Source organism: Xyrauchen texanus, chromosome 43 (assembly GCF_025860055.1).
Source record: "Xyrauchen texanus isolate HMW12.3.18 chromosome 43, RBS_HiC_50CHRs, whole genome shotgun sequence".
Taxonomy (NCBI): domain Eukaryota; kingdom Metazoa; phylum Chordata; class Actinopteri; order Cypriniformes; family Catostomidae; genus Xyrauchen; species Xyrauchen texanus.
In genome coordinates, this window is record NC_068318.1 from 7,933,102 (window position 1) to 7,957,209 (window position 24,108).

The 24,108-nt window shown below is 38.0% G+C and overlaps 1 protein-coding gene across 2 annotated transcripts in view; it reads left to right on the plus strand.

The window, feature by feature from the left end:
* LOC127635535 (very low-density lipoprotein receptor-like) overlaps positions 1 to 24,108 on the plus strand; it is a 65,034-nt gene that overhangs the window by 24,026 nt on the left and 16,900 nt on the right. For both annotated transcript variants that reach the window (XM_052115627.1, XM_052115628.1), the window contains exons 3-12: positions 5,207 to 5,329; positions 9,760 to 9,882; positions 14,093 to 14,464; positions 14,589 to 14,711; positions 15,809 to 15,931; positions 20,193 to 20,312; positions 20,833 to 20,958; positions 22,708 to 22,879; positions 23,070 to 23,294; positions 23,956 to 24,074. In XM_052115627.1, the coding sequence (XP_051971587.1) occupies positions 5,207 to 5,329; positions 9,760 to 9,882; positions 14,093 to 14,464; positions 14,589 to 14,711; positions 15,809 to 15,931; positions 20,193 to 20,312; positions 20,833 to 20,958; positions 22,708 to 22,879; positions 23,070 to 23,294; positions 23,956 to 24,074 (1,626 nt within the window). The remainder of the gene's footprint in view (positions 1 to 5,206; positions 5,330 to 9,759; positions 9,883 to 14,092; positions 14,465 to 14,588; positions 14,712 to 15,808; positions 15,932 to 20,192; positions 20,313 to 20,832; positions 20,959 to 22,707; positions 22,880 to 23,069; positions 23,295 to 23,955; positions 24,075 to 24,108) is intronic.

Sequence of the window (24,108 nt, forward strand, 5' to 3'; positions counted from 1 at the left end):
TTTTTGTACATGTTTATGTTTAAAAAATAAGCTAAGGCCATTTGAGTTTCAGGTAGAAAAAAGTTATACTTGTACCATTTTTCATCTTGTAAAAATTTGAAACGGGTCAATTTGACCCGAATGCCATACAAGGGTTAAAGCATTATTAATCAGTTTATCTTGAACTATATAGTTCCACATCTTCATCTACTGAAGAGGATATTTGAAACTTTGTGGAACCATTATAACTTACTAAACTGTCGGCTGAGCAAAACAATTCTCTTGATTCTGAGATAATCTTGGAGGAGCTTGGCAAGGTAATTAAGGCCTTGCCAATTGGCAAGGCTTCAGGGCCAGATGGCTTTGCTGCTGAATGTTTTAAATCTTATGCTACAGAACTGGCTACACTTTTACTAGATATTTATACAGAATCATTAAAGAATGGAAAGATTCTGCCAACCATGACATAAGCCAGATTAGTACAATACTTAAAAAGGACAAAGATCCAAGTGAGTGTAAGAGTTACCATCCAATTTCCCTGATCCAGCTAGACGTTAAAATATTGTCAAATTTTGGCTTACCGATATAAGTTATGACATCTCTTTTACATATAGATCTGGTTGGGTTCATTCTGGGCTGTAGCTCTTTTGATAACATTAGGCCTTCCTCAATATCATGTGGTCAGTGGCGAATGATCAGTCACTGCCATCTCACTTGATGCCGAAAAGGCATTTGATGTAGTAGAATGGGATTACTTTAAGATTTTGTAAATGTTTGGGTTCGGGAATACTTTTATTGGATGAATTAGATTACTTTATAGGCACCCGGTAGAGGCAGTTCAAACGAATGGATTAATTTCAGATTATTTTACTCTGGATAGGGGCACCCGGCTGGGTTGCCCTCTTTCCCCATTATTGTTCTGTCTTGCCCTGGAACCATTAGCCGCCATGATAAGAAAGGAGGATGATTTTCCAGGGGTGAATGCAGGAGGTGTGGTGCATAAGCTTTTGCTTTACACAGATGATATTTTATTATTTGTCTCCGACCCTACTAGATCTATGCCTTGCCTCTGCAGAGTTATTAATTCCTTTAAATTCTCAGGTAAATTTGTCTAAATCCGAAGCTCTGGCAATGACAGCGCCCTTTTCAGCCAGGCACCTTCCAGTGGCCAGGTATTTGGGTATTTTATTCCCAGCAAATTTGCGTTATTTAGTTGGTTTATTTTGACCCTCCTAATACATTTACATTTATGCATTTGGCAGACACTTTTATCCAAAGCCTAATCAAAATAACCGGAGAAGTTATGTTACACCCCGTTATCTCGCATTTGCTTGCGGTATGGACAAAAGTGTCCAGAATGTTTAATTCAGACATTTATTTTATGTTGCCTCGAGCATTGGTTGAACCCAAAACTGTGCATTAAAGCTCATCTACCATTGACTTGACTTGCCCAAGTCTTGAATGCGGAGTTCAAGTCTCGGTATGTCAAACTTTCTTCCAATTTCCTACACCTGTTCTCCACTTCTGTCTGAGAAAAACTGTCGCTCAACCTTCTTAGCACAGTCTTCTAGTCCTGTTTCCAGTGTTGTGATTTGCTCTGTTATCTGCTCCACAAACTCCATAACAGAAGAATATGGGTTGAGTTCTGGTCTTTCATCAGGTTCAGGTGGTGGTGGAAAAGTAATTGTAATAACAATTTTCAGCCTAACCTTCAGTCGCCTCAACTCTTTCAATTTCCTCTTCAAAATCAATATACAGTGCATCCGGAAAGTATTCACAGCGCTTCACTTTTTCCACATTTTGTTATGTTACAGCCTTATTCCAAAATGGATTAAAAAAAAAGACGTTGAGTGAAAAGAAGTTTGTTTGAAATCTTTGCAAATGTATTAATAATAAAAAACAAAACAAAATCACATGTACATAAGTATTCACAGCCTTTGATCAATACTTTGTTGAAGCACCTTTGGCACCAATTACAGCCTCAACTCTTTTTGTGTATGATGCTACAAAGAGATCAATCTTTGTTTCATCAGACCAGAGAATTTTGTTTCTCATTGTCTGAGAGTCCTTCAGGTGCCTTTTAGCAAACTCCAGAAGGGCTGTCATGTGCCTTTTACTGAGGAGTGCCTTCCGTCTGGCCACTCTACCATACAGGCCTGATTGGTAGAGTGCTGCAGAGATAGTTCTCCTCTCTCCACAGAGAAACACAGAGAAAACGCTGGAGCTCTGTCAGAGTGAACATCAGATTCTTGGTCACTGAGCGATCGGTCTCCCCGATCGCTCAGTTTGGGCAGGCGGCCAGCTCTAGGGAGAGTCCTGGTGGTTCCAAACTTCTTCCATTTACGGATGATGGAGGCCTCCAAGTGAACAAGTGAAGCACTGTGAATACTTTCCGGAGGCACTGTATAGTTTGCTTAATGTGTTGAGTTCTCAAATGGTTTCTTTTTTCTGGTTGCAAAAGGTTCAATGGTAAAGTCAAGAATGGGTTTGCACTGTTTGGGCTTCAATATAAAACTGTCTCAGGTCTTTTTAAACTCAAAATCAGCTATATGATAAAGAAGTGAGGATCTAAAACATTTAATGTTGCATAATAAAAAGTGCAGGGTATTACATACTATATATAATTTAGAGATGTGGACGGGGTAAGTTAAAATGCCCGCATTCTCACACCATAATATGTAGGGTAAATTGCTCGTTTCTACACCATTATATGTAGGGTATTACATATAATTTTAGAGATGTGGACGGGATCAGTTATGTAGGGTATTTTGCAGGCATTCTACCACCATTATATTTAGGGTAATTTGCACGCATTCTACCACCATTATATGTAATGATATTTGGTATGTTAATTTAGAAGGGAATTTAGGGTCTTGGAATATGTGATCTATGAACTAAATTAAACTGTCCTTATTGTACATTATTAGGTAATGAAATGTATAACGGAATTAGTCGCGTTCGACAATCATTATAAATAAGATAAATGACAAATAACTAGATTATTTGTCTTAATAGATTCTCCACCATTGAAAATTGTAATACAATGTTTCATTGTATCAGCTCACAATTTCTACTGTAAGGAAGTAGCTTTAATAAGTGAATTATGATTCAGTTATTGGAGTGATATTGTTCTCATGGTTTATTGAAAATAATATAAAGTATATTTGGGTACAGCTTTGAAGCTAAATCTTTTAGAAACAGGGATGAGATTATTTATCAAAATATACCAGTCACATCGTCTTTGAACACAGACAAACTTTATTACTATTCTAACATAAATCTAATCTAACACATATATACATAAGACAGGTTGGTGAAAAGAGTGATCAGTACAGTGAAAATGAACTTTATGGAGTCTGTTGACAATACTTTAACCATTTATCCTCCTTTGAGTCTACATCGATTTGCTATCGGATAACCCAAATTATTTAATTAATACACCAGCACTTTGAGCACAATATTGGAGATGTACTTGCTTGTCTTTGTGTTGCTTGGTTCTTGGCACTTTGTCGAAAGTCTGTTCCATTGATGTTTTTAACTTCTGTATGATTGAAATTATTGTCTGTATGAATGATGATTTCAGCTTCTAAGCGAGGCCTTCTCACTACTTCTCGGGACATCAACACACAAAACAAACATTTCTTGAACAATGAAAGATAAAACAATTCCTTACTTTCAGTTGAGCTTAAAACAGGGGTTTCTCAACAAGGACACAGGATTGTATGAACACAGCTAGCAAGCCATGCTTCCATAGCCACATGCTGTACTACCTTCTTCTTCTTACTGTTTTATGGTGGTTTGCAAACCCATTGGTGCATTACTACCACCTATCTCCCATTTGGACTAAATAAAATACCTACACCACCCTATCTACCTTAACATCTAATTTCCTAACCCCGTCGGGGGTTCAGCTCCTCTAGCTTCCACATGCAGCCCCTTAAAAAATAAATCTTTCACCTTATTTTCGATTAACTTGCCCAGAACTTTCCAGATATTTCATCACTATAGATCTTTGGCTGTGTCTCATTTCGAAGTCTGCATACTAGGTAGGATGTGTCCTTTGAAGGCTGCAGTATACAGAGCATCCTTCTTTAAACAAGTCTAGTTTAAACGAGATGGTCTTTGTAAGACAAACGGAAATGGAACAGAACATGGTTGCTATGACAGCACACCACTCTTTAACAAGCGCTTCGAGTGAGAAGGGAACAAAGTCCCTTTAGAAGGGAATGTATGAGGTAAATTGAGTTATAATGATGTAAAGAGAAAAGAAAATAGATTTCACAGGTGTAATTTAAGTCCAATAGTTTATTTTAATTATATATTAATATAATTATACATATTATATACTCTGCACCGTCTACTGAGGTACTTCAGCTTGGGAATTACCATTACCTGTGTTTGAACAAACTTCTTTGGGAAAATTGCCGTTATTTTTTTTTTTGACATTTCCGTTGAAGCAAAGAATTGTGGGTCGTGAGTGCCCATGAAGGATATACCAAACATACTAAACGTTGAAGAAAATGTTGAAGCAATGGGAGTTTTCACGATTAGATAATCATTGCTGTCATAATTGAAATCTTTATTATTTATTAGTTTTAATTGTGCAGCCTTACTGTATTCTCTTTTTGACTCTGCTTACCTCTTTTACTGTATCCCAGCAGTGCTTGTAAACAATTTTGAGAATGCAGACTGTGCTACTCTGTCTCTGATTGCCATTCGACCATGATCTGTCCAAGCCCCTGTTTCTGCCATAAAATATCGAAGCTTGAGAAATGGAGTTTGAGCTTTCTAATGATAATGTAAAGATTGAATAAGAATTTGAAATATGATAAAAGTACATCCCTTGTTTTTGCTTGACCATTTCACTTTGCTGGCACATTTTCTCCTTTTTTCAAGTCTGATGTGCGCATCTCATTTTATATTTTGCCTGTAGTCCTGACCTGTCTCTAATTGAGAATATTTGGCGCATTATGATGTGCAAATGCAAAATATGGCAAAGAAGGCCCGTACCATTGCATAGTTGCAGACCTGCATAATGGATGAATGGGGGAAAATCTGCTTGATAAACTCAACAAACTTGTGTCTTCAATGCCCAAACGCTTACATTTTATTAGAAGAAATGATGTTACACAGTTATAAACAAATAACAGTGTTTTGATTTCCTGGGGTCTGTAAGATCTATTTGAAGGTCAGCTGACTCTCTGGTTATGCTATGGTTATGTTTCAGTGAGGAAGACCTGTGCAGAAGTGGATTTTGTCTGTCGCAGTGGCCAGTGCATCCCCAAAAGATGGCAATGCGATGGGGAACCAGACTGTGAGGATGGCTCAGATGAAAGCATCGAAATGTGCCGTAAGTCATATTAATATAGTGATATGAATTCTCAAGTAGTAATATTTATTCAGCCATACCTTTTTTTTTTTTTTTATGCCATTTTGGCTTTGTGTATGGGCTGTGGACTTTGGCTATTCAGTCAAACTGGATCATAAATCTCTAGTTATAGTCAAGGCTAGTACAAAATTCTGTTTATTTTAAACTTGAGTGCTAGAAGCATTAGTTAATGTAGAGTCTTTATATTCCCTGTGTGTTATACGTATTTAGGTACTTGGATATCTTTCATTCTTTGCATTAAAACCACCTGCCTAATATTGTGTAGGTCCTCCTCATGCCACCAAAACAGCACATACACGCATCTCAAAATAGCATTCTGGGATGCTATAATTCTCATCACAATTGGACAGAGTGATTATCTGATTTATCGTTGACTTTGTCAGTTCAAACCCATCTGGCCACTCTCTGTTGACCTCTATCTCTACCTTTAAGGCATTTCCATCCACAGAACTGCTGCTCACTGGATGTTTTTTTGTTTTTGGCACCATTCGGAGTAAATTCTAGAGAAATTCTGTTATGTGTGAAATTCTGTTGTGTGTGAAAATCCCAGGAGATCTACAGTTACAGAAATACTCAAACTAGCCCATATGGCACCAAAAAGCATGCCACGGTCCAAATCATTGAGATCAATTTCTTTCCCATTCTGATGGTTGATGTGAACTTTAACTGAAGCTCCTAACCTGTATCTGCTTGATTTTATGCAGATAATCACATGTATGATTGTTGGTCCCTGACGGGCTGGTTTGACTATAACTCCGCTACTAAACGACTCAGGGCCGGCGCTACCTATAGGTGAACTAGGCAGTTGCCTAGGGCCTCGGCCTTGGAGGCAGGGCCTCCAAAACATACACATGCTTATCCACCAATCAAGAGCAGCAAAATACTATGCTGTTTGTCCATTGGATATAACAATTGTCATTCACCTGTAGTTAAACCAATTAATATCACCGTTTACATGCGAGTCACTCCCAACCTCTGAATTTATGAATGAAGAGATTGTAGATGAATAAAATCCAACTTTTCTGCACATTTATCTGATGGCACCGAGGCGAACTCATCCTTCAGGGGCTGCTAAGCGTAAGGCTAAGCAGGCATGCAAAGAAAGTGCAGCTCGTGATTCAGGTATCTTCTATTTTTGAGTGATTGTAATGTATTGTAAAAAATAAACTGATTCTAACGATCAGCGTCATTTTGAGATAGATCATTTGACGGTTATTTCCAGTTCAAAAGAGCGCGAGCACCGATGATGGACTGAATTCGCTTCTGACACTTTGAATCTGAGCGTATGTAGCTACAATCGATTTCCAGCCCTAGTCAGTAGCTGACTCGCAAAATACTACAGAAAAAGTAAAGTTTGTCAGTCAAAGAGCAAACGCACTATACTAAAGCATTGTTTATTATGTTTTAAAACAGTCTGTATATCTTCTAAAACGCAGATGTTTAGCCTACATTAACTGCTCTAGTCTATCATAATAGACTATAGACCTTAATAGACTTCATTTTTTTCATTTTCCAATCATAAATACTGTTGCAACATTTATTGAAAATAAGTATGCAATCTTAAGCATATGAATAAGCACACAATTACAGTTGACGAAATTAACTTGTCTTTTCACTTCCACTAGAAGCTGATTTGTGTATCATAAGGTATTTCTCTACAATACATACCTAATATGACTATATTTAGTCTATCAAAAACAAAACTGTTCATTATCCCAAATAGTGGGTTAGTGTGTTACCATAAATAAATTACTGAACAAATTACTGCAAAAAACTTCCTGACTGCTAAAAAAAAAAAAAAAGATGACTTTTCAGATGATTTTTTTTTGTTTACCTTAATTAAAGTTACATTAATATGCACATTTAAGTAAAAATATAAAAATACTGTTAACAGGTTTTGTATAAATAAAATGGTTAGGAATCATATTTGTTTTCAAGTCTTTTTTATTAAATGATGTTTTATTAACAAAGTTTGGGAGGAGCACATTCAGATAATCAACGAGATAAGAGGTATATATACTGCAGACTTACCTCTGTTCATTGACAGTTTATCAGCATCCCTCCACCACCCCCATCTCCTCACTTTGATTTTTAATAATCTCTTATTGGATGTAAACATCACAATCCAAAATACAATGCAATCCAATATTATACTGTGTAAATCTGGCCAAAATTCAGAGCCTGGAGCCCTCCCCTGGACAGCATGCCAAATACGCATAATCTTTACTCTATTTAATTTGATGTAAGTGTGAACTTGTGAATTCTGAAAGGTGGAGGGGAGGAGGGCATGGCGGGGGGCCTCTAACATACATTTTGCCTAGGGCCTCCAAATGTCTAGAACCGGCCCTGAAATGACTGTAACTCAAATAACCGCTCTGTACAATTTTGGTGTGAAGAACAGCATCTCAGAATGCTACACTGAGATGCAGGTGGTTTTAATGTTGTGGCTGATTAGTTTATATAAATTACAGTAGCTGCACATTCTAAACAGTTCAGTGCAGAAGAGTTGGTGCAGGTGTAAGTGCAGTTATGCATGGCAAGACTCCATATCAAGTCTTGTTTGAGCAGCTGTTGGAAAGTTAGTTGGCAGAAAATGGAAACGGACCAACATTGTGTTTTTGTGAGCGTATGCATATGATTGGCTTTATAGGTGTTTGTGATCTTTCAAGGTCCATAATTACATATATGTTCAGTATTTTTGTCTAGGCATTAATTGAGATGGTAATATGAACAACTATATTTTATTTTTTGGCCTGTGAAACTTAAGGCTCAGTGCAAAATATCAAGGTTTCATGGATTACACATTAGAACTACAGCACCATTCCTCCTTTGACATTAAGTTTCCCTGTTGCGTTTATGTGCTGTCAATGGCATCTAGTCATTGCAGGTCTTGGAGCATTGCCAACAGGATAAAGGTTTTAGCTTTATTGTTCTCTTGAGTCTAAAGGTTGTTTCGTTTCGACATAGTGGTTTTACACCCATGATACATGCTGCAGAACAGTGTTTGTCTAACACTAAGACTAGCAAGTACTTAGAATGGATTAGCTGGCATTACTTGAATGATTCCTCACTGTTTTGCAAAATATTGAGTGTGAATACTTATTCTGTGGAATCCAATTACGTGCTGATGCTGAGCTAGTTAATGTTTGTTACAATTAAGACTTAAATTCAACATCTCAGTATGATTGGCCAAAGCAATGCCTTAGTCTCAGACGGAGCACTAACGGACTGCCCTACCATCTAGTGCATATTGCACACAATATTGGATAACACTTGTGGAAATCACAAGCCCAAATTAATGTAACTTTCAGTAGTCTAATTTGACTTTACAAGGTACTGTAAGTGCTTTGAAGTAGGAATAAATCACTGGGTTTACCAAAGTTCTCCAGGTTAGTGGCATCAAATCTTTGAAAGTTACTGCATTCAGAGTTTTATTTGAGGTACCTAGTTGCAAGTAATGATAGGTGTGGGTGAGAAATAGATCAATATTTATGCCCTTTTTTAACATTAATCTCCACTTTCACTTACTTCTACTGTTTTTTGGCAATTTGCATTCTTCGTGCATATCACCACCTACTCTTTGGGGCTGGTCAAAGGTGGAGATTAAAAGGGGAAATAAGGACTTAAATATTAATGTTTCTTACCCAAACATATTAGAGTGCTTTAAAAGCATTTAAGTCTTTATTCCAAAATAAGTTTAAATGCTCCATAGAGTGTACTTGTAAATATTTCTGTACATGTGTTTATGGAGGAACTAAATTCTGCATCTAATTTGATGTCCTCTACATTGTTAAAATATGTGCACACAAAATCAGCCTTGTGTATCTTAAGACTTTCCGATAGACTTACGGAACTTTCACCCATTGGTTTATTGATATATGCTTGTACTGTTGTCTACTCTCTATAGAATGCATTCTTGACATTTTCACAATTGCTTGACATTTCTTGCCTCAAGAATACATTGTTCTACATGCACACTGCACAGATATAAATGAATGTTCTGTTTCAGTGAATATTAATTTCAGATATACGTGGGTCAGATGTCCTGATATCTGATTTAGAATAAAATTTTAGACATTACTCAAATCCAAAATACCAAATCTTGTAAGTGTTTTTGCGGTTTACATTCATTTAGCAAGATCCAATCTGTGTAGATATTAGTGAAAAAACTGGAATTGTTTGACTGTGTAAATGCAGACTAAATGAACTGTCTGTTGGCTTTACATGTTCTTCAGAAGGCCCTCTACCTTGTCCAGAATAAGCTGCAAAGTGGTTCAGACTTTGTGCAGATACACTCTTCAATACATATTTTTGTTAATTTTTTATAAAATGTGTCTAGAGTTTTTAAGTTAAACAGTTGAGTCACATGATCCTGACTGCTTTTTCCCTAGATACGAGAACCTGTCGAGTAAATGAATTCAGTTGTGGCGTTGGCTCCACTCAGTGCATTCCGGTCTTCTGGAAGTGTGATGGGGAGAATGACTGCGACAATGGCGAGGACGAAATTAATTGTGGTGAGTCACCAGATATACAGTTGTAGTCAGAAGTTTACATACACCAAATACATTTAAACAAATTTTTTCACAATTCCTGACATTTAATCGTAGAAAAAATTCCCTGTCTTAGGATCACTACTTTCATTTAAAATGTGAAATGTCAGAATCATAGTAGAGAGAATGATTCATTTAATCTTTTATTTCTTTCATCACATTCCCAGTGCATCAGAAGTTTACATAAACTTTGTTAGTATTTGTTAGCACTGCCTTTAATTTGTTTAACATTCCTCAAGACAGAAGTGGTGTAACTGAGTCAAGTTTGTAGGCCTCCTTGCTTACACATGCTTTTTTCAGTTCTGCCCACAAATGTTCTATCAGATTGAGGTCAGGGCTTTGTGATGGCCACTCCAGTACGTTGACTTTGTTGTCCTTATTATTATTTATTTAATTTTTTTTCTCCCCAATTTGGCATGCCCAGTTCCCACTGCTTATTAGGTCCTTATGGTGGCGCGGTTACTCACCTCAATCCGGATGGTGGAGGTCAAGTCTCAGTTGCCTCCACTTCTGAGATAGTCAGCCCACGCATCTTGTCATGTGGCTCACTGTGCATGACAATGCGGAGACTCATAGCATGTGGAGAATCATGCTAATTTCTGCGATCCATGCACAAATTACCATGCACCCCATTGAGTGGTCACTAATCGCGACCACAAATAGGTTACCCCGTGTGACTCTACCTTCTCTAGCTAGTTTGCACACCCTGGATTCAAACTCACGATTCCAGGGGTGGTAGTCAGCGTCATACTCGCTGAGCTACCCAGGCCCCGGGTTGACTTTGTTGTCCTTAATTCATTTTGCAACAACTTCTGAGGTATGCTTGGGGTCATTGTCCATTTGGAAGACCGATTTGCGATGATGTCTTGAGATGTTTCTTCAATATATCCACATAATTGTCCTTCCTTGTGATGCCATCTATTTTGTGAAGTGCACCAGTCCCTCGTGCAGTAAAGCACCCCCACAACATGATGCTGCCACCCCTATGCTTTATGGTTGGGATGCTTTATGATTTCAGCTTTCAAGCCTCACCCTTTTTTCCTTAAAACATAGCCATGGTCATTATGGACAAACATTTCAAATGTTGTTTCATTAGACCAGAGGAAATTTCTACAGAAAGTAAGATCTTTGTCCCCATGTTCAATTGCAAACTGTAGTCTGGCTTTTTTATTGCAGATTTGGAGCAGTGGCTTCTTCCTTGCTGAGCAGCCTTTCAGGTTATGTCAATATAGGACTCGTTTTACTGTGGGTATAGATACTTGTCCACCTGTTTCCTCCAGCATCTTCACAAGGTCCTTTGCTGTTGTTCTGGGATTGATTCACACATTCCGCACCAAATTACGTTCATCTCTAGGAGACAGAATGCGTCTCCTTTCTGAGCGATATGATGGCTGCATGGTCCCACGGTGTTTATACTTGCATGCTATTGTTTGTATAGATGAACATTGTACCTTCAGGCATTTGTAAGTTATTCCCAAGGATGAACTAGACTTGTTAAGGTCCACAATTTTTTTTTTCTGTGGTCTTAGCTGATTTCTTTTGATTCTCCCATGATGTTAAGCATTTGAAAATATGCCTTAAAATACATCCACTGGTGCACTTCCAATTTAGTACACCTCCTATCAGAAGCTAATTGTCTAAAGGCTTGACATAATTTTCTGGAATTTTCCAAGAGCACAGTTAAATTAGTATATGTAAACCTCTGACCCACTGGAATTGTGATCTAGTCAATTATAAGTGAAACAATCTGTCTGTATATTATTTTTGGGGAAAATTAGATGGAAAAAGTAGATGTCCTAAACGTCTTGCCAAAACTGTGGAGTGGTTAAAAAAATTGTTTTAATGACTTTAACCTTAGTGTATCTAAACTTCTAACTTCAACTGTAACACCATTATACCAATTCCAGTTAAAATGTTGCATGCCTCACCATCTGCTTCTTGCATGTGAGGCAATAATTAGAAATGAGTCATCCAGAGTCAAAGCGCAACTAACCATTCATAGGTTGATTCCCTTGAAAAGTGAGAATTTTTGTTAAATCTTTGGCACTTTCAAAACATTGCACTGTTAGTTTGATCATCTGACCCACTTGAGCAACATTGACTCAGCCAATACTGTGAGTTTGCTGGATCAATGAAAGGGGTGTGTTAAGGAAACACTAGGGGTGTATTATGGAAAGCTGTTTGAGAACAGTCATTCAGCGTGATTATATGCACCATCTTATACACCGATTATGCTCAAGCTGACAATGTGTAAGATCATGTAAACACCTTAAACATTTATGACCTTTTCCCAATAAAAACACAGATTAAGAAAAAACTATGCTGATTACCTTGATTTTAAGTTGCATGTAAATAGCTTCACTGGCGTTCTTACCGGCTTATCCTGTGTGTGCGCAATGCTTTGTGCATAGCTGTTTGCGTTTTCACTTCAATAGCAGAGACTAATAAGATTTCTAGACTTGTGGCTTGTTTTTTCTTTGTAAAACCTGATTTTTGATAGTGAGGAGCATATTGCTGAATGTGAATGTAAACACTTAATGTTTCTGTTTCATTTAGTGTCACTAGTTTGCAGAAATTACACACTTCACCTATAATCTGTAATAAACATATAATCACAAATGTTTCTGTTACACAGCAATTCATTTATAAATGTAGATCAATTGGGCACTTTTGCATAGCTTTCCTGTTAAGCTTATCTTTTGAGCAAAAGATCACAGTAGTCTCTTGTGTAAGCACTAGAGTTTCTGAAGAGATCTGATCTGAAATCTCTGATCTGTCCGCATGTTATTTTAACAGTCATTGTAAATAATTGGTGTAAAGGTATTCAATGGAAAGGAGGAGGCGAGAACCGGCTTTTCAATATAAATAATAGTTTTAATGATAAACTTAAAAGAAGACATAAACACACACATGACGGACATGTCCGCTAACTATCTCTCTCTCCCGCACGATACTCTGCAGTCGACCTTTAAACCTCAGCGGCTTGATTAGCCCAATACGGGACCGGATGTGTATGATCACGACCCGGCCCTGCCCTCCGCCCTGCCACAATTGGTTTTGAGAAAAATATCAGTGTGTCGAGGAGTAGGGAGTGGCTGGGTTGTGAGGAGGCAAGTCCAGAGCTGAGTTGTCCAATCAGTGGGAGAGAGATAAGGGAGGAGTTGGGGACACCAGAGAGAGAGAGAGAGAGAGAGAGAGAGATGCACGTGGCTGCTGTGTGTGTGCGCGCATCAGTGTTTATCTTGAATTGAAAGTCTTTGTGTTGAATTCATGTCTGAAATTAATTATTGTCTTCATGAATGTTATTCCGGTCCCGCCTCCCATTTCCCTTGAGTAAGAGATGTTGTCTGCTACACTGGTGCTGAAACCCGGTACTGGAGGAGAACCACGCTGTCCTGGAGACCTTGCTGCTGGATCAGGAACGTGATGCCGAGGATACATGATCAGGTGGTACTGGAGCGGTTCATCAGCGGGCTAATGATGTGTTCTGCCAGGAGGCAGAGGAGCCGCTGCTGTCCTCTAGGATGAGGCAGTAACCGGCTGAGCAGTCATCGTAAATTTAATGATACAAAGGAACTTAAACATAACATAAAACACAAAGACACGCACACATACAGCAGCCACGTGCGTCTCTCTCTCTCTCTCTCGCTGGCGTCCCGGTCCTCCCTTATCTCTCTTGCCACGACTCAGTGCCGGGCGTGCCTCTTTACTACCCAACAACGTATACCTGGAATATACTGTAAGGCACGTCTTTGTTGGGTGAGATTGCTCAGAGACCCGCCAAACTATTAGTCGGTAGAACCAGTTTTAAGAACATATTAGATAGAAAAGTGTGAACAATTAAAAAAATTATTAATGTGTATATCCAATATGTATACTTAAGTTTAACATAACATAATCTCCAAGTCTCTTGAACTGTAAGAAAGGGCAAGCAATAAAAAGTGTTCCTCTCAAAACCTACAGTTTTTGGAACAGTATGGAAAGTAGGCATTTAAAGTAACACAAAGTCACTCTAGTTCTTGAAAGCAATTTTTTCTTGGAGAAATTCAACTTATGGAGTGTGAGGAGATCTCAGTTAAATCAATTACTTGCCTATATCCACAATACCATATAGGAAGGTTTTTTAACCCATTTCTCCAGTCTCATTACACATGCTCCCATGGTATTTCATTAGGAAACATTACATGTGCCCCTCTGGAGTTCACCTGTGCCAGTGACCGCTGTGTGTCTCGTAATTTTGTCTGCAATGGAGAGGATGACTGCGGGGATGGCAGTGACGAGCAGAACTGCACCCCATCCTCCTGCGGTCCAAGTGAAGTCCCGTGTGGGAATGTTACATGCATTCCTAGAAGCTGGTTATGTGATGACGATGTGGACTGCCAGGACCAATCAGACGAGTCACCAGAGCGGTGTGGCCGCAACCCGACACCACCGGCAAAGTGTTCGTCCAGTGAGATGCAGTGTGGATCTGGAGAATGCATCCACAGGAAGTGGCGCTGTGACGGGGACCAAGACTGCAAGGATGGTAGCGATGAGAAAAACTGCTGTGAGTAATCCCTGTTTTTTTATTTGTTAGCCAGTTGTGTCAACTGGTAGAAATTTTGCTATTTATTTTAAAAAGTTTTGGTCTCTAGTTTTACCAAAGGTCTGTTTGTTCATGCCACATCCAGCTGTCCGTACCTGCAGGCCTGACCAGTTTAAGTGTGATGATGGCAGCTGTATCCATGGCAGCCGGCAGTGCAATGGCTTCCGAGATTGTGAGGACGGCACGGATGAATTAAACTGCAAAAACAGTGAGTCCGTTGAACCGGAAACCAAATTTCTTATAATGTTCAACCTGGAGGTTTTATAACAGTTTGTTTTGGAAGTCTGGTTCATGTTTGACCTCATTGGAGAAGTTGTAGCAAAGAATCAGGCCAAATACAGACCCACTGCACATTTGTCAATGTAAGTTATTGCAGAAATAACTTGTATAAACTCAAAGAAAATCAGGTTTTATTGATCTGAGGATAATTTGTTACTTACTTCTGCAGTGCTACCAACTGCTTTTGGTTCAGAACTCATCAAGTGGCGACAAAGCACGGTGCCACAACTGTTTGTTGTACAAAAGTAACCAAAATTGCTCTTAAATTCAAACAGTTATTAAAGGGATAGTTCACCCAAAAATTTTAATTCTTTCTTCATTTGCTTATGCCATCTCAGATGTGTATGACTTTATTTCTTCACCCCATTTGAAGAAAAATAGAAAAATATCTCCGCTCAGTAGGACCTTAAAATGCAAGTGGACAGTGATCAGAAGTTTGAAGCTCAAAAAAGAACCGACAATCAGCATAAATGTCATCCATACGACTCCAGCGGTTAAATTAATGTCTTCTAAAGTGACACGATCACTTTTGGTGCAAAAAATATCAATATTTTAGTATTTTTTAACTATGAAGCATCGCTTCCGGTATGCGTGTGTGATGTAATTGCGTTGGCATGTTCATGGTAGAACTGACGCATGTGAAACACATTGAAGAGTAGCGTTGTTTACAACTGAGTAGGAGGAACGCTGCACAGAAGCTTCTTTGATTTTGGTTTAGATCTGTCTTCGTATCTGTTTCTTTACCCGCAATGTTGCATTTGTGTGCTTCTCCTGGATGTCTCAACATAGAGAAGAATGTGAGATTACATCCATAACATGCCAACATAAATTCATCACACGAGAGTTAAATAGTAATTAAATATTGACCTTTCTCACACCAAAAGTGATCGTATCACTTTAGAAGAGTGGGTCCCAGCCCACTGTTTGAGAACCCCCTTCTCTACAGTGTCATTGTTTCTATACTTCATTTTTGCACGTTTGATCTAATTCATGTAAATGAACAGTTGTCATCGTCTCTTTCCACAGTGACTCTGTGTAACAGTCCTGACATGTTCAAGTGTCGCAGTGGCGAGTGTATTGAGATACATAAAGTGTGTAATACGGTGGGTGACTGTCCTGATTGGAGCGATGAACCCATTAAAGAGTGCAGTGAGTAGAATGTTCTACTACCGTTATGAGGTTTCTGAAATTGTTTTTATTCACGAGATGCCAAACGATGATACTGTGTCAACACTATATGGCCAAAAATATGTGGACACCCCCTTCTAATTAAAGAGTTTGGTTACTTTGTTAGTATTGGTGAAAATAAATCATCATTCTACTCCAAACAAGGGCATTCGGGGCGTCCAACTTTATGGCAACAGTTTGGGGAAAGCCCTTTTCTATTTCAGCATGAAAATGCCCCTATGCACAAAGCAAAGTCCATAAAGAAATGGTTTACTGTGTCTGATGTGGCAGAAGTTGACTGGCCTGCACAAAGCCCAGAACTGAACACCTTTGGGGTGAATTGGAATGCCAACTGAAAGCCAGGCCCCATCGCCCAGCATCAGTGCTGGACCTCAGTGATGCTCTTGCGTCTGAATGGGAGCAAATCCCTGCAGCCATGTCACTATATACAGTATAGTGGAAAACCTTCCCAGAAGAGTGGAAGTTGTTATTGCACCAAAGGGCAAAATTGATGCCTATGGCTTTGAAATTGAAGTTCCATCAAGCACATATGGTGTCCACAAACTTTTGCCATATAGTGATTGGTTGAAAATTCTTAAAATACAAAGTGTTTGTATTTTTGTATTCAACAAATTAATGTTGGTAAATTAAATAGAAGTATACAGAGTTTCTTTTATATACTATTTGCTAAAATTTTCAATGCCGTTCATATATTTTGGAACCAATACACTTCTGTAAATCTGCTTTGTGTGTGCAGTCATTGCTGATCCCAGTAATCACAAAATTGCCAATTATTGGTTGATTAATTGACCTGGCTGATTATATCAAACTGTCTTTAGTGCACAAAACTTCAATACGTCTTGTATGTGTTTTTGGGGTAATTTTGTGGTTTATTTTAGAAGGTGAACTGGGTAATTCTGAACACTCCCATCATCTGGCATTGGTCGAATAGATACTCACACCCCAAACTCACACCAATTGTTGAGTCCAAGGACTTAAAAATAAAATGATTATCATTGCGGATGTTCTGAACAGAAATTAAATGTTTTCATTCTGGGTCCGGCATTCTGCAGCCTTCTTACCAAATGGTAACCGGTTAGAAAGAAATAAAAGAATGTTTAATAACATGTATAATATAGTGAGATTAAGGGCGGGTGATATATCAGTTACATTGCTGCCAGAGTTTGCAAGAGAAACAAGTGTCCTGGTTTGGAAAAACAAGCCAAAAAATAAGGGACTTTCTTCACCTAATATAAGCAAGTTATTGATTAAATTTTTCCACATGTGTGGGAAATAACAGCATAGAAATCATAACAAGCATAGTATACAGTAGTGTATATAAAATAACATCTTTTCAAAAAATGTATTCTTAAAGGGGTCATGACATGCCTTTTTATTAGTTTAATATGTTCCTTGAGGTTTACTAAAATTCACAAAAAATATTATTAGTAATTTATTTGTAAAACATGATAATTTTTCACCCTCAATTTGCACCTCTGTCAGTAATGCTCGGTTATGGTGCTGCTTCTCCTTTAAGACTTGACAGTAAACGCCCACTTTTGTGATTGTCTCTCTGCTCTTGACTGACCTGCTTTCTCATTGCAATCTCATTGGTCACCGCTACTGAGCGGGTTACGGGGGTGATAAGGTAAAGTAGGTGTTGATGTGTTGTTGAGACACTCCGATGCAAATGTCTACCACAGTGTGACAAGTAGAGAATGAGTCGTTTTGTCAGCTTGGTTTCAACAAATGCTCTTTTTGCAGTGAGGAGGAAGTTTTATAGTACAATGACCTCTAATGTTAAAAGATCAAGGATACTTTGATTCCTCATAACATGACCCCTTTAATATAAAATACATCCCCAAAAATATTTTTTTATATTTTAATTATACATGACACGGCCACCTAAAATCAATTAATTGCCTAAACCACTCTCTCTCTCCTGCATGCGCACAGACGCTGCACCTTATGTGGGCCAAATTATTATTATATTTAAACCTTGGTGTACCCAGAGAGAGTGCATGCATAAACTTCAAAACAGATGAAAAATGTACTTTTACCTCAAATAAATGATTTTATTTAACCATGTATGTGTAAATAGAAATTATAGTTGTTAAAGTCTTCAGCATGTCATGGAAGGCTACATCCACAACGTGCAATAAGAAATGTGCAATTTTTTTAGGGGAATCTAAAATGGGGTAGGAGAAAGTATTTAAGTAAAAAAAAATCTGTCACTTTGAAGTATAAAATGTATAAAAAACACAAATATAAAATTAAGGCTGAAAACAAATTTAGAATGGAGTTGTCAAACAGTTCCAGCTGAAGTAAAAAAAAAAAAAAACAATATATAAGATCAATGCAATGCTACAACTAGGGCTGGGGCGGTTACCGCATTACACGCAATACAGCGGTCGCGTGACTCCAACCGCGGGTCTGAGCTTGTCACCGTCGTCACCGCAAAAAAACAAAAACAAAAAAACATTGGCCTGCACATGTGTGCATGCGTTGTGTCTAATGACATGGATTCATTGATTCTAATGATATGGATTATGTCTAATGATATTAGCCTACATGGATTCAAGGTTTTCTAAACAAAACTTATCAAAATATGGAGCAAATCCGACCTTTCAGCGAGTTGGGGGCGCTAATGTTCCATGACACATAATAACATTCCATTTGTATTAGAGATCTTGCGGATGGGCTATTATTATTTAATCCATAACCGCATCACAAAACTCATCTGTCCGCACCAGCGTTTTTGATAAATTTTCAAAACCGCATCCATGCGCTGACTGTTTTAAGGTCTGAAGCGATGCAAGGCTGCTGCGCTGAGGCTAGAAAGCTCTTGGCTGTTCTAGAAAGGAGACTGATCCAATGCAGCAAAGATATTTTAAAGGCTAAAGTCCTAGTAGGCTATAGCCTATTGGCTATGTTGTATCCCCAGAATATCAGCAGTGAAGTCCGTTTCGATTGGCACAGGGATAAAAATAAATAAATAAATAATAGCTTACATCGGCAAACCTGACTACTAGGCTACTGTAGCCTAAAATTTTATCATTTTGTTTTGAATTTTGTTTAAAATGCATTTTAAGATTTCTATTTATTTCTCATGTCTGTGAGGCAGTAGGCCTAGCCGCTGAGTTTCGGTTCATTTATGAGAGAGCTCACAGCGCAAGAGATCGCATCGGCGCTTCCACGTCCTGCTGCTGATTATATGTCTGCTATATTTGCTTCTTATTTATTAATTCCAGGCAATTAGTTAATGAAACAGTGATTAAAATTAAGATACAATTTATACAAAACGAAATTTTAAGTTAAAGAAAGGCTTTCTACAAAACAAAACTTAATAAAGTGGTCAAAATCATGTCTGACCCATCTTCAATCGCGAATGTATCTGAGAATAATCTTAAATAAGGAAATCTATACAGTGATTAGTTCATGCCAAATTACTGCTTGATGAAAATTTGACTATTTAAAATTGTGCTCGTTTTTTTTCTTCGGATGTAGGTGACAATATTTAAAGTCTGTCTATCAAAAGCGACTTCTGATGTATGCGCCAAAGTCTGTCGGGGGACTTCTCTGATCCAATGTAATGTATTTAATGCGGTTTACCGCTATACCGCGGGAATATCTTGCTTTTCAACCGCGGTTAGAAAAAATCCATACCGCCCCAGCCCTAGCTACAACTTGGATAAGTACACAAGCATCTTTTCTGGACTAACAGATCCTGGTGTGGAAATGGATAGTGCAGGTTTGAGCCTTTAAGCAGTAGTGTGCTGAGGATTAAGCTGGTGTGGTTAACTGCAGTCTCAGCCATCATAGGTTGCATCTGTACAGTTTACAGAGCAATGGTCTTTAGAGTTGTTGAGCGGTCTGACATTTTGCATGAATTATTGTTTTCAAGCTGGCACAGTACAAGTAGCTGGTTCTTGACCAGAATAAGCTGCAGAGTAAGAGGCATGTAAAGAGTCAAATTTGATTCTCAACTTTTTTTGCCCCTATTTATCTAGTCTTCTATAAGGCCACACAAGCTATATAGAGTGATACAATGTTATGTATTACGTATTTTCCCAGCATGAAATCAAAACAGAGTTACATGTGTAACATGTTTTTAAATTTGCTTTATTTTTGCGTTGTAGAAGCTCTGGAATATTGATCACTGTAAATCACAGCATGCCATATCCTGCGAGTGTGCTGCATTGGTATTCCAATTGTGTAATGCAGCTGTCTATTTGTTTTATAGACCTGAATGAATGCCTGCTCAACAACGGAGGCTGCTCGCACATCTGCAATGACCTTACGATCGGCCATGAGTGCGCCTGCACGCCAGGACTCCAGCTCATCGATCGCAAGACCTGCGGTGGTATGAGTAGTTACACATGCTTTTCAAATGCATTTATTTTCAGTGGATGCTGAAAATAAATCTTTATAGTGCTATTCGGTCATGACGTCAGTTTCTAGGCCAACCCAGAAGGCCATTTCACCATGGGTTTCCTCTTGAATTTCCATTGGGTTTTCAGAATAGTTGTATTTGATGTTTTAAGTAAAATGTTATCTGTGGTTAATATTACTTGAGATGTAAATGCACATCCTTGTGGTAGTTGTGATACTTATGTAGCAACTTGCATTTCAAAAAATCACATTTGGGTATGACTGTAATTTATGTTGTAGAAAATCAACACAGACAATATTTCACATAATTCGAAAACCCCATTAGAAATTCTATGCTAAATGCTAATTCTCTCCTAGGTTTTAGGACTTCAAACTGAACAGCTCTATTGTGCTTTATTTTAAAAATGTACAAATGGTATTCTTTAAAGAAAATGAAAGAATACATTTAAGTGCAATACAATGTGATTTGTGATGAAATGTTCTCCTCACAGACATCAATGAATGCCTCAACCCTGGTATCTGTAGTCAAATCTGTATCAATCTTAAAGGAGGCTACAAGTGTGAATGTCACAATGGCTATCAGATGGACCCCACCACTGGAGTGTGCAAGGCTGTTGGTAAGTGAACATGATGCTCCAAATTTATAGGAATTTTAACTTTAATTCCAAATTTGAGTTCTGAAACTTAACTCATGAGATGACACATTTGGAAGTAAACATTAGGTTTTCTGTCTAAAAAGTAAGGAATAATTGACAACAGACTGTTGAATTGTTAATTGAATACATAGCCAGGATGGTAAAGCAATTTATTTTCAATAATTCACAGTCCAAAGTCAATTATTCTCACGTATAAAACGATTTCATTATGCCACAGATTAAGTATCATGTCTAGAAACCGCCCAAGCCACCATTTCTTGTTTGAAAGTGTGTGTAACTAGACCGAAATAATGTGTGGAAATGAGTTACTGTAATGCGGTCGACAAATCTGGAGTTACTTAATCACTAACCATCAGAATCAAGAAGTAAAGAATGTTGTTGTTCAAGGCTTTTTATTTGGTAGCACTGGGGTTTTCTGTAGTAGTTGATGCTGAAAGCATAGGCGTCATGTACGGGTGGGACACGTTCCTACCATTTCTTTCCTTTGCCAATTTTGTCCCGACCACTTTTAAAAATGGCTTTCATGGAGAAGAAACATCTCCAGTTCTTGAGCAGGAGTTTTCATGTTGATCTTGTGTTATAATAAGCGGCGATCCAGCAACAAAGTTTGTTATTTATAATGTTATAATGAGTGCTTGTTGTACACAAATGCTTGCTCTACTGTTGTGCAACTCGTGCTCCTTTCCAGTTAAATTGCAAAGCAAAATGAAAACCGAAGTGTCCTCACTCATGATATACATCCTCTGACGTGCAGATGGACTCTTCGTTTATTAAATAAAAGGTAACCGTACTTTTACAGCATTAATTAATCTTGGATAATGTTAATTTCAACATATACAAATTTATTTGATTGAAATTAAATGTTAAATTAAAAATTACAATTAAAATGATTTCATGCACTAAGAACTAACTTGAACTTACATTGGAAAATTGCATTTTTAGTAACTAACATCAACAATGATTAATAAATGCTGTAAAATATATATATATATATATATATATTGTTAATTGTTAGTGCATGCATGATACCTAATGCATTAACTAATGATAACATGTCTAACCTTATTGTAAAGTGTTACCAAATAAAAAGTTATATTAGGGCAGTTTAGAACCCAAAACTCCTTGTACTGGAGGTGAAAAATGTGCCATGAGACCATGCAGTCATTCTGGACTAAAATTTCACTGATCTTTGTTTTGACTCAATACTGACATTGTTAGATATTCGAGTAAAGTTATAAAATTAACTATGTGAACTATTTATTGGAGCACTGAAATTGGTCCTCAAGAATGAATCTTTATCAAAACAATAAAAGATTATTTGATATTATCTGCACATAACCTAATTAATATTTATGACTTCAGCCACAAACGTGATGTCAACCTCACCCAAACTGTCCCTGCCACTTTTTAAAACAAAGTGAAAGAGTTTGATTAACAGGAATTAAGGGGGCCATTCACACAGTAAGCGTTCTTGATTTCATCTGCGTTGTTAATTGTATGTGAACAAAACAATGTCTTTGGCGATTGTGTTGGGTCTTGCTGCGATTAGAAGACATGAATTTCAAAACGGTTAAACTTTTAAAAAACACCTCATGAGACACCTGCATTTTGTTTGATTCTGTTGCTTTCTGGATGGCTTGTTTTGTGAAATCTAGCATGCATCCTTGGCCTTTTATCAGCCTTTATGGTTCCCTCTTTTTGCTTTCCCAGGTAAAGAGCCCTGTCTTATCTTTACAAATCGTAGAGACATCCGTAAACTAGGGCTGGAGCGGCGTGAATATACTCAGATTGTGGAGCAGCTGCGAAACACTGTGGCTCTGGATGCTGACTTCACTCAACAGAGGATATTCTGGGCTGACCTGGGACAGAAGGCCATTTTCAGGTAACCACCAACACACAACTGCCTCTGCTTTCGTTTTAAGTGATGCAATGCATTCAGACAAAGTTGTGTGGGAAGAAATGTAAATGCATACAGTATATGCAGAAATGTCAGCAATGTCCTATTCTTTCCCAACCATTTGGATAACCTACAAACCCATATTTGCCTGGTGACTTGCTGTCTTTATCCACAGCACAGTACTAGATAAGCAGGAAGATGTGGTGAGTCATACCAGGGTGATTGACAATGTTCAGATGCCTGTTGGGATTGCAGTGGACTGGATTTACAAAAACATCTACTGGTCGGACCTGGGCAGTAAGAGTATAGCGGTGGCCAACTTCAATGGGACCAAGAGGAAGGTGCTTTTTGATAATGGTCTGAAGGAACCAGCCTCCATTGCTGTAGATCCTCTCTCAGGGTAATTTGATTAAAATGCAATATTTTGTCCCCCCATGAAATCCTGTCGCCCTTGAACTCAGAAACGATCACATAAGCTGAAAGAAGTTTTGGGGGTATTTTTTTCAGTGCCTGATAGGAAATCCTACAATAACGCTTGAAGACCTTAATCATAAAAATACATGAATTAATGTTGTGTAAGCTGCCATATGACATATCACATGATATACCAAAGCAACAAATGGTCAGATTAAAAAAAAAAAAATTTCAGTTGGCATGCTAACCAGTTAGCTTGGAAAGCTAATATCCATCCATCATGCAAACCCTATAGCTAACAAGCTAATAAATGATCATACTAGCTAATATATTCAGTGCAAAATACTTCAAGTAATTATATCAAAACATTGAATTTTGTGCAATACGGTAAATCGATATGGTCATACTGTATTATACTGACTGTATTTACCTGATCAGCGGAAATTAGTAACTAACATTTTTGATCAGGTATTACAGACAACAACCCAAGGAGGATAGGATTTTATTTGGGGACAGAATATTGAATAACACCTGCCCTATTTACAACTTTTTAGATTTGATCAGTTTTGGTCATTTTAAATATTCTGGAGATTTGATATTCTGGGTAATAGTTTTAGCAAATGGCATTCTCGTCCTTTCCATGATAGGTTCCTGTATTGGTCAGACTGGGGTGAACCAGCTAAAATCGAGAAGTCTGGGATGAACGGGGTTGACAGACAGGTCCTGGTTGAGACGGACATTCAGTGGCCCAATGGAATCACTCTTGGTGTGTAAAGCTTTAACAACCAAAACACTTGATC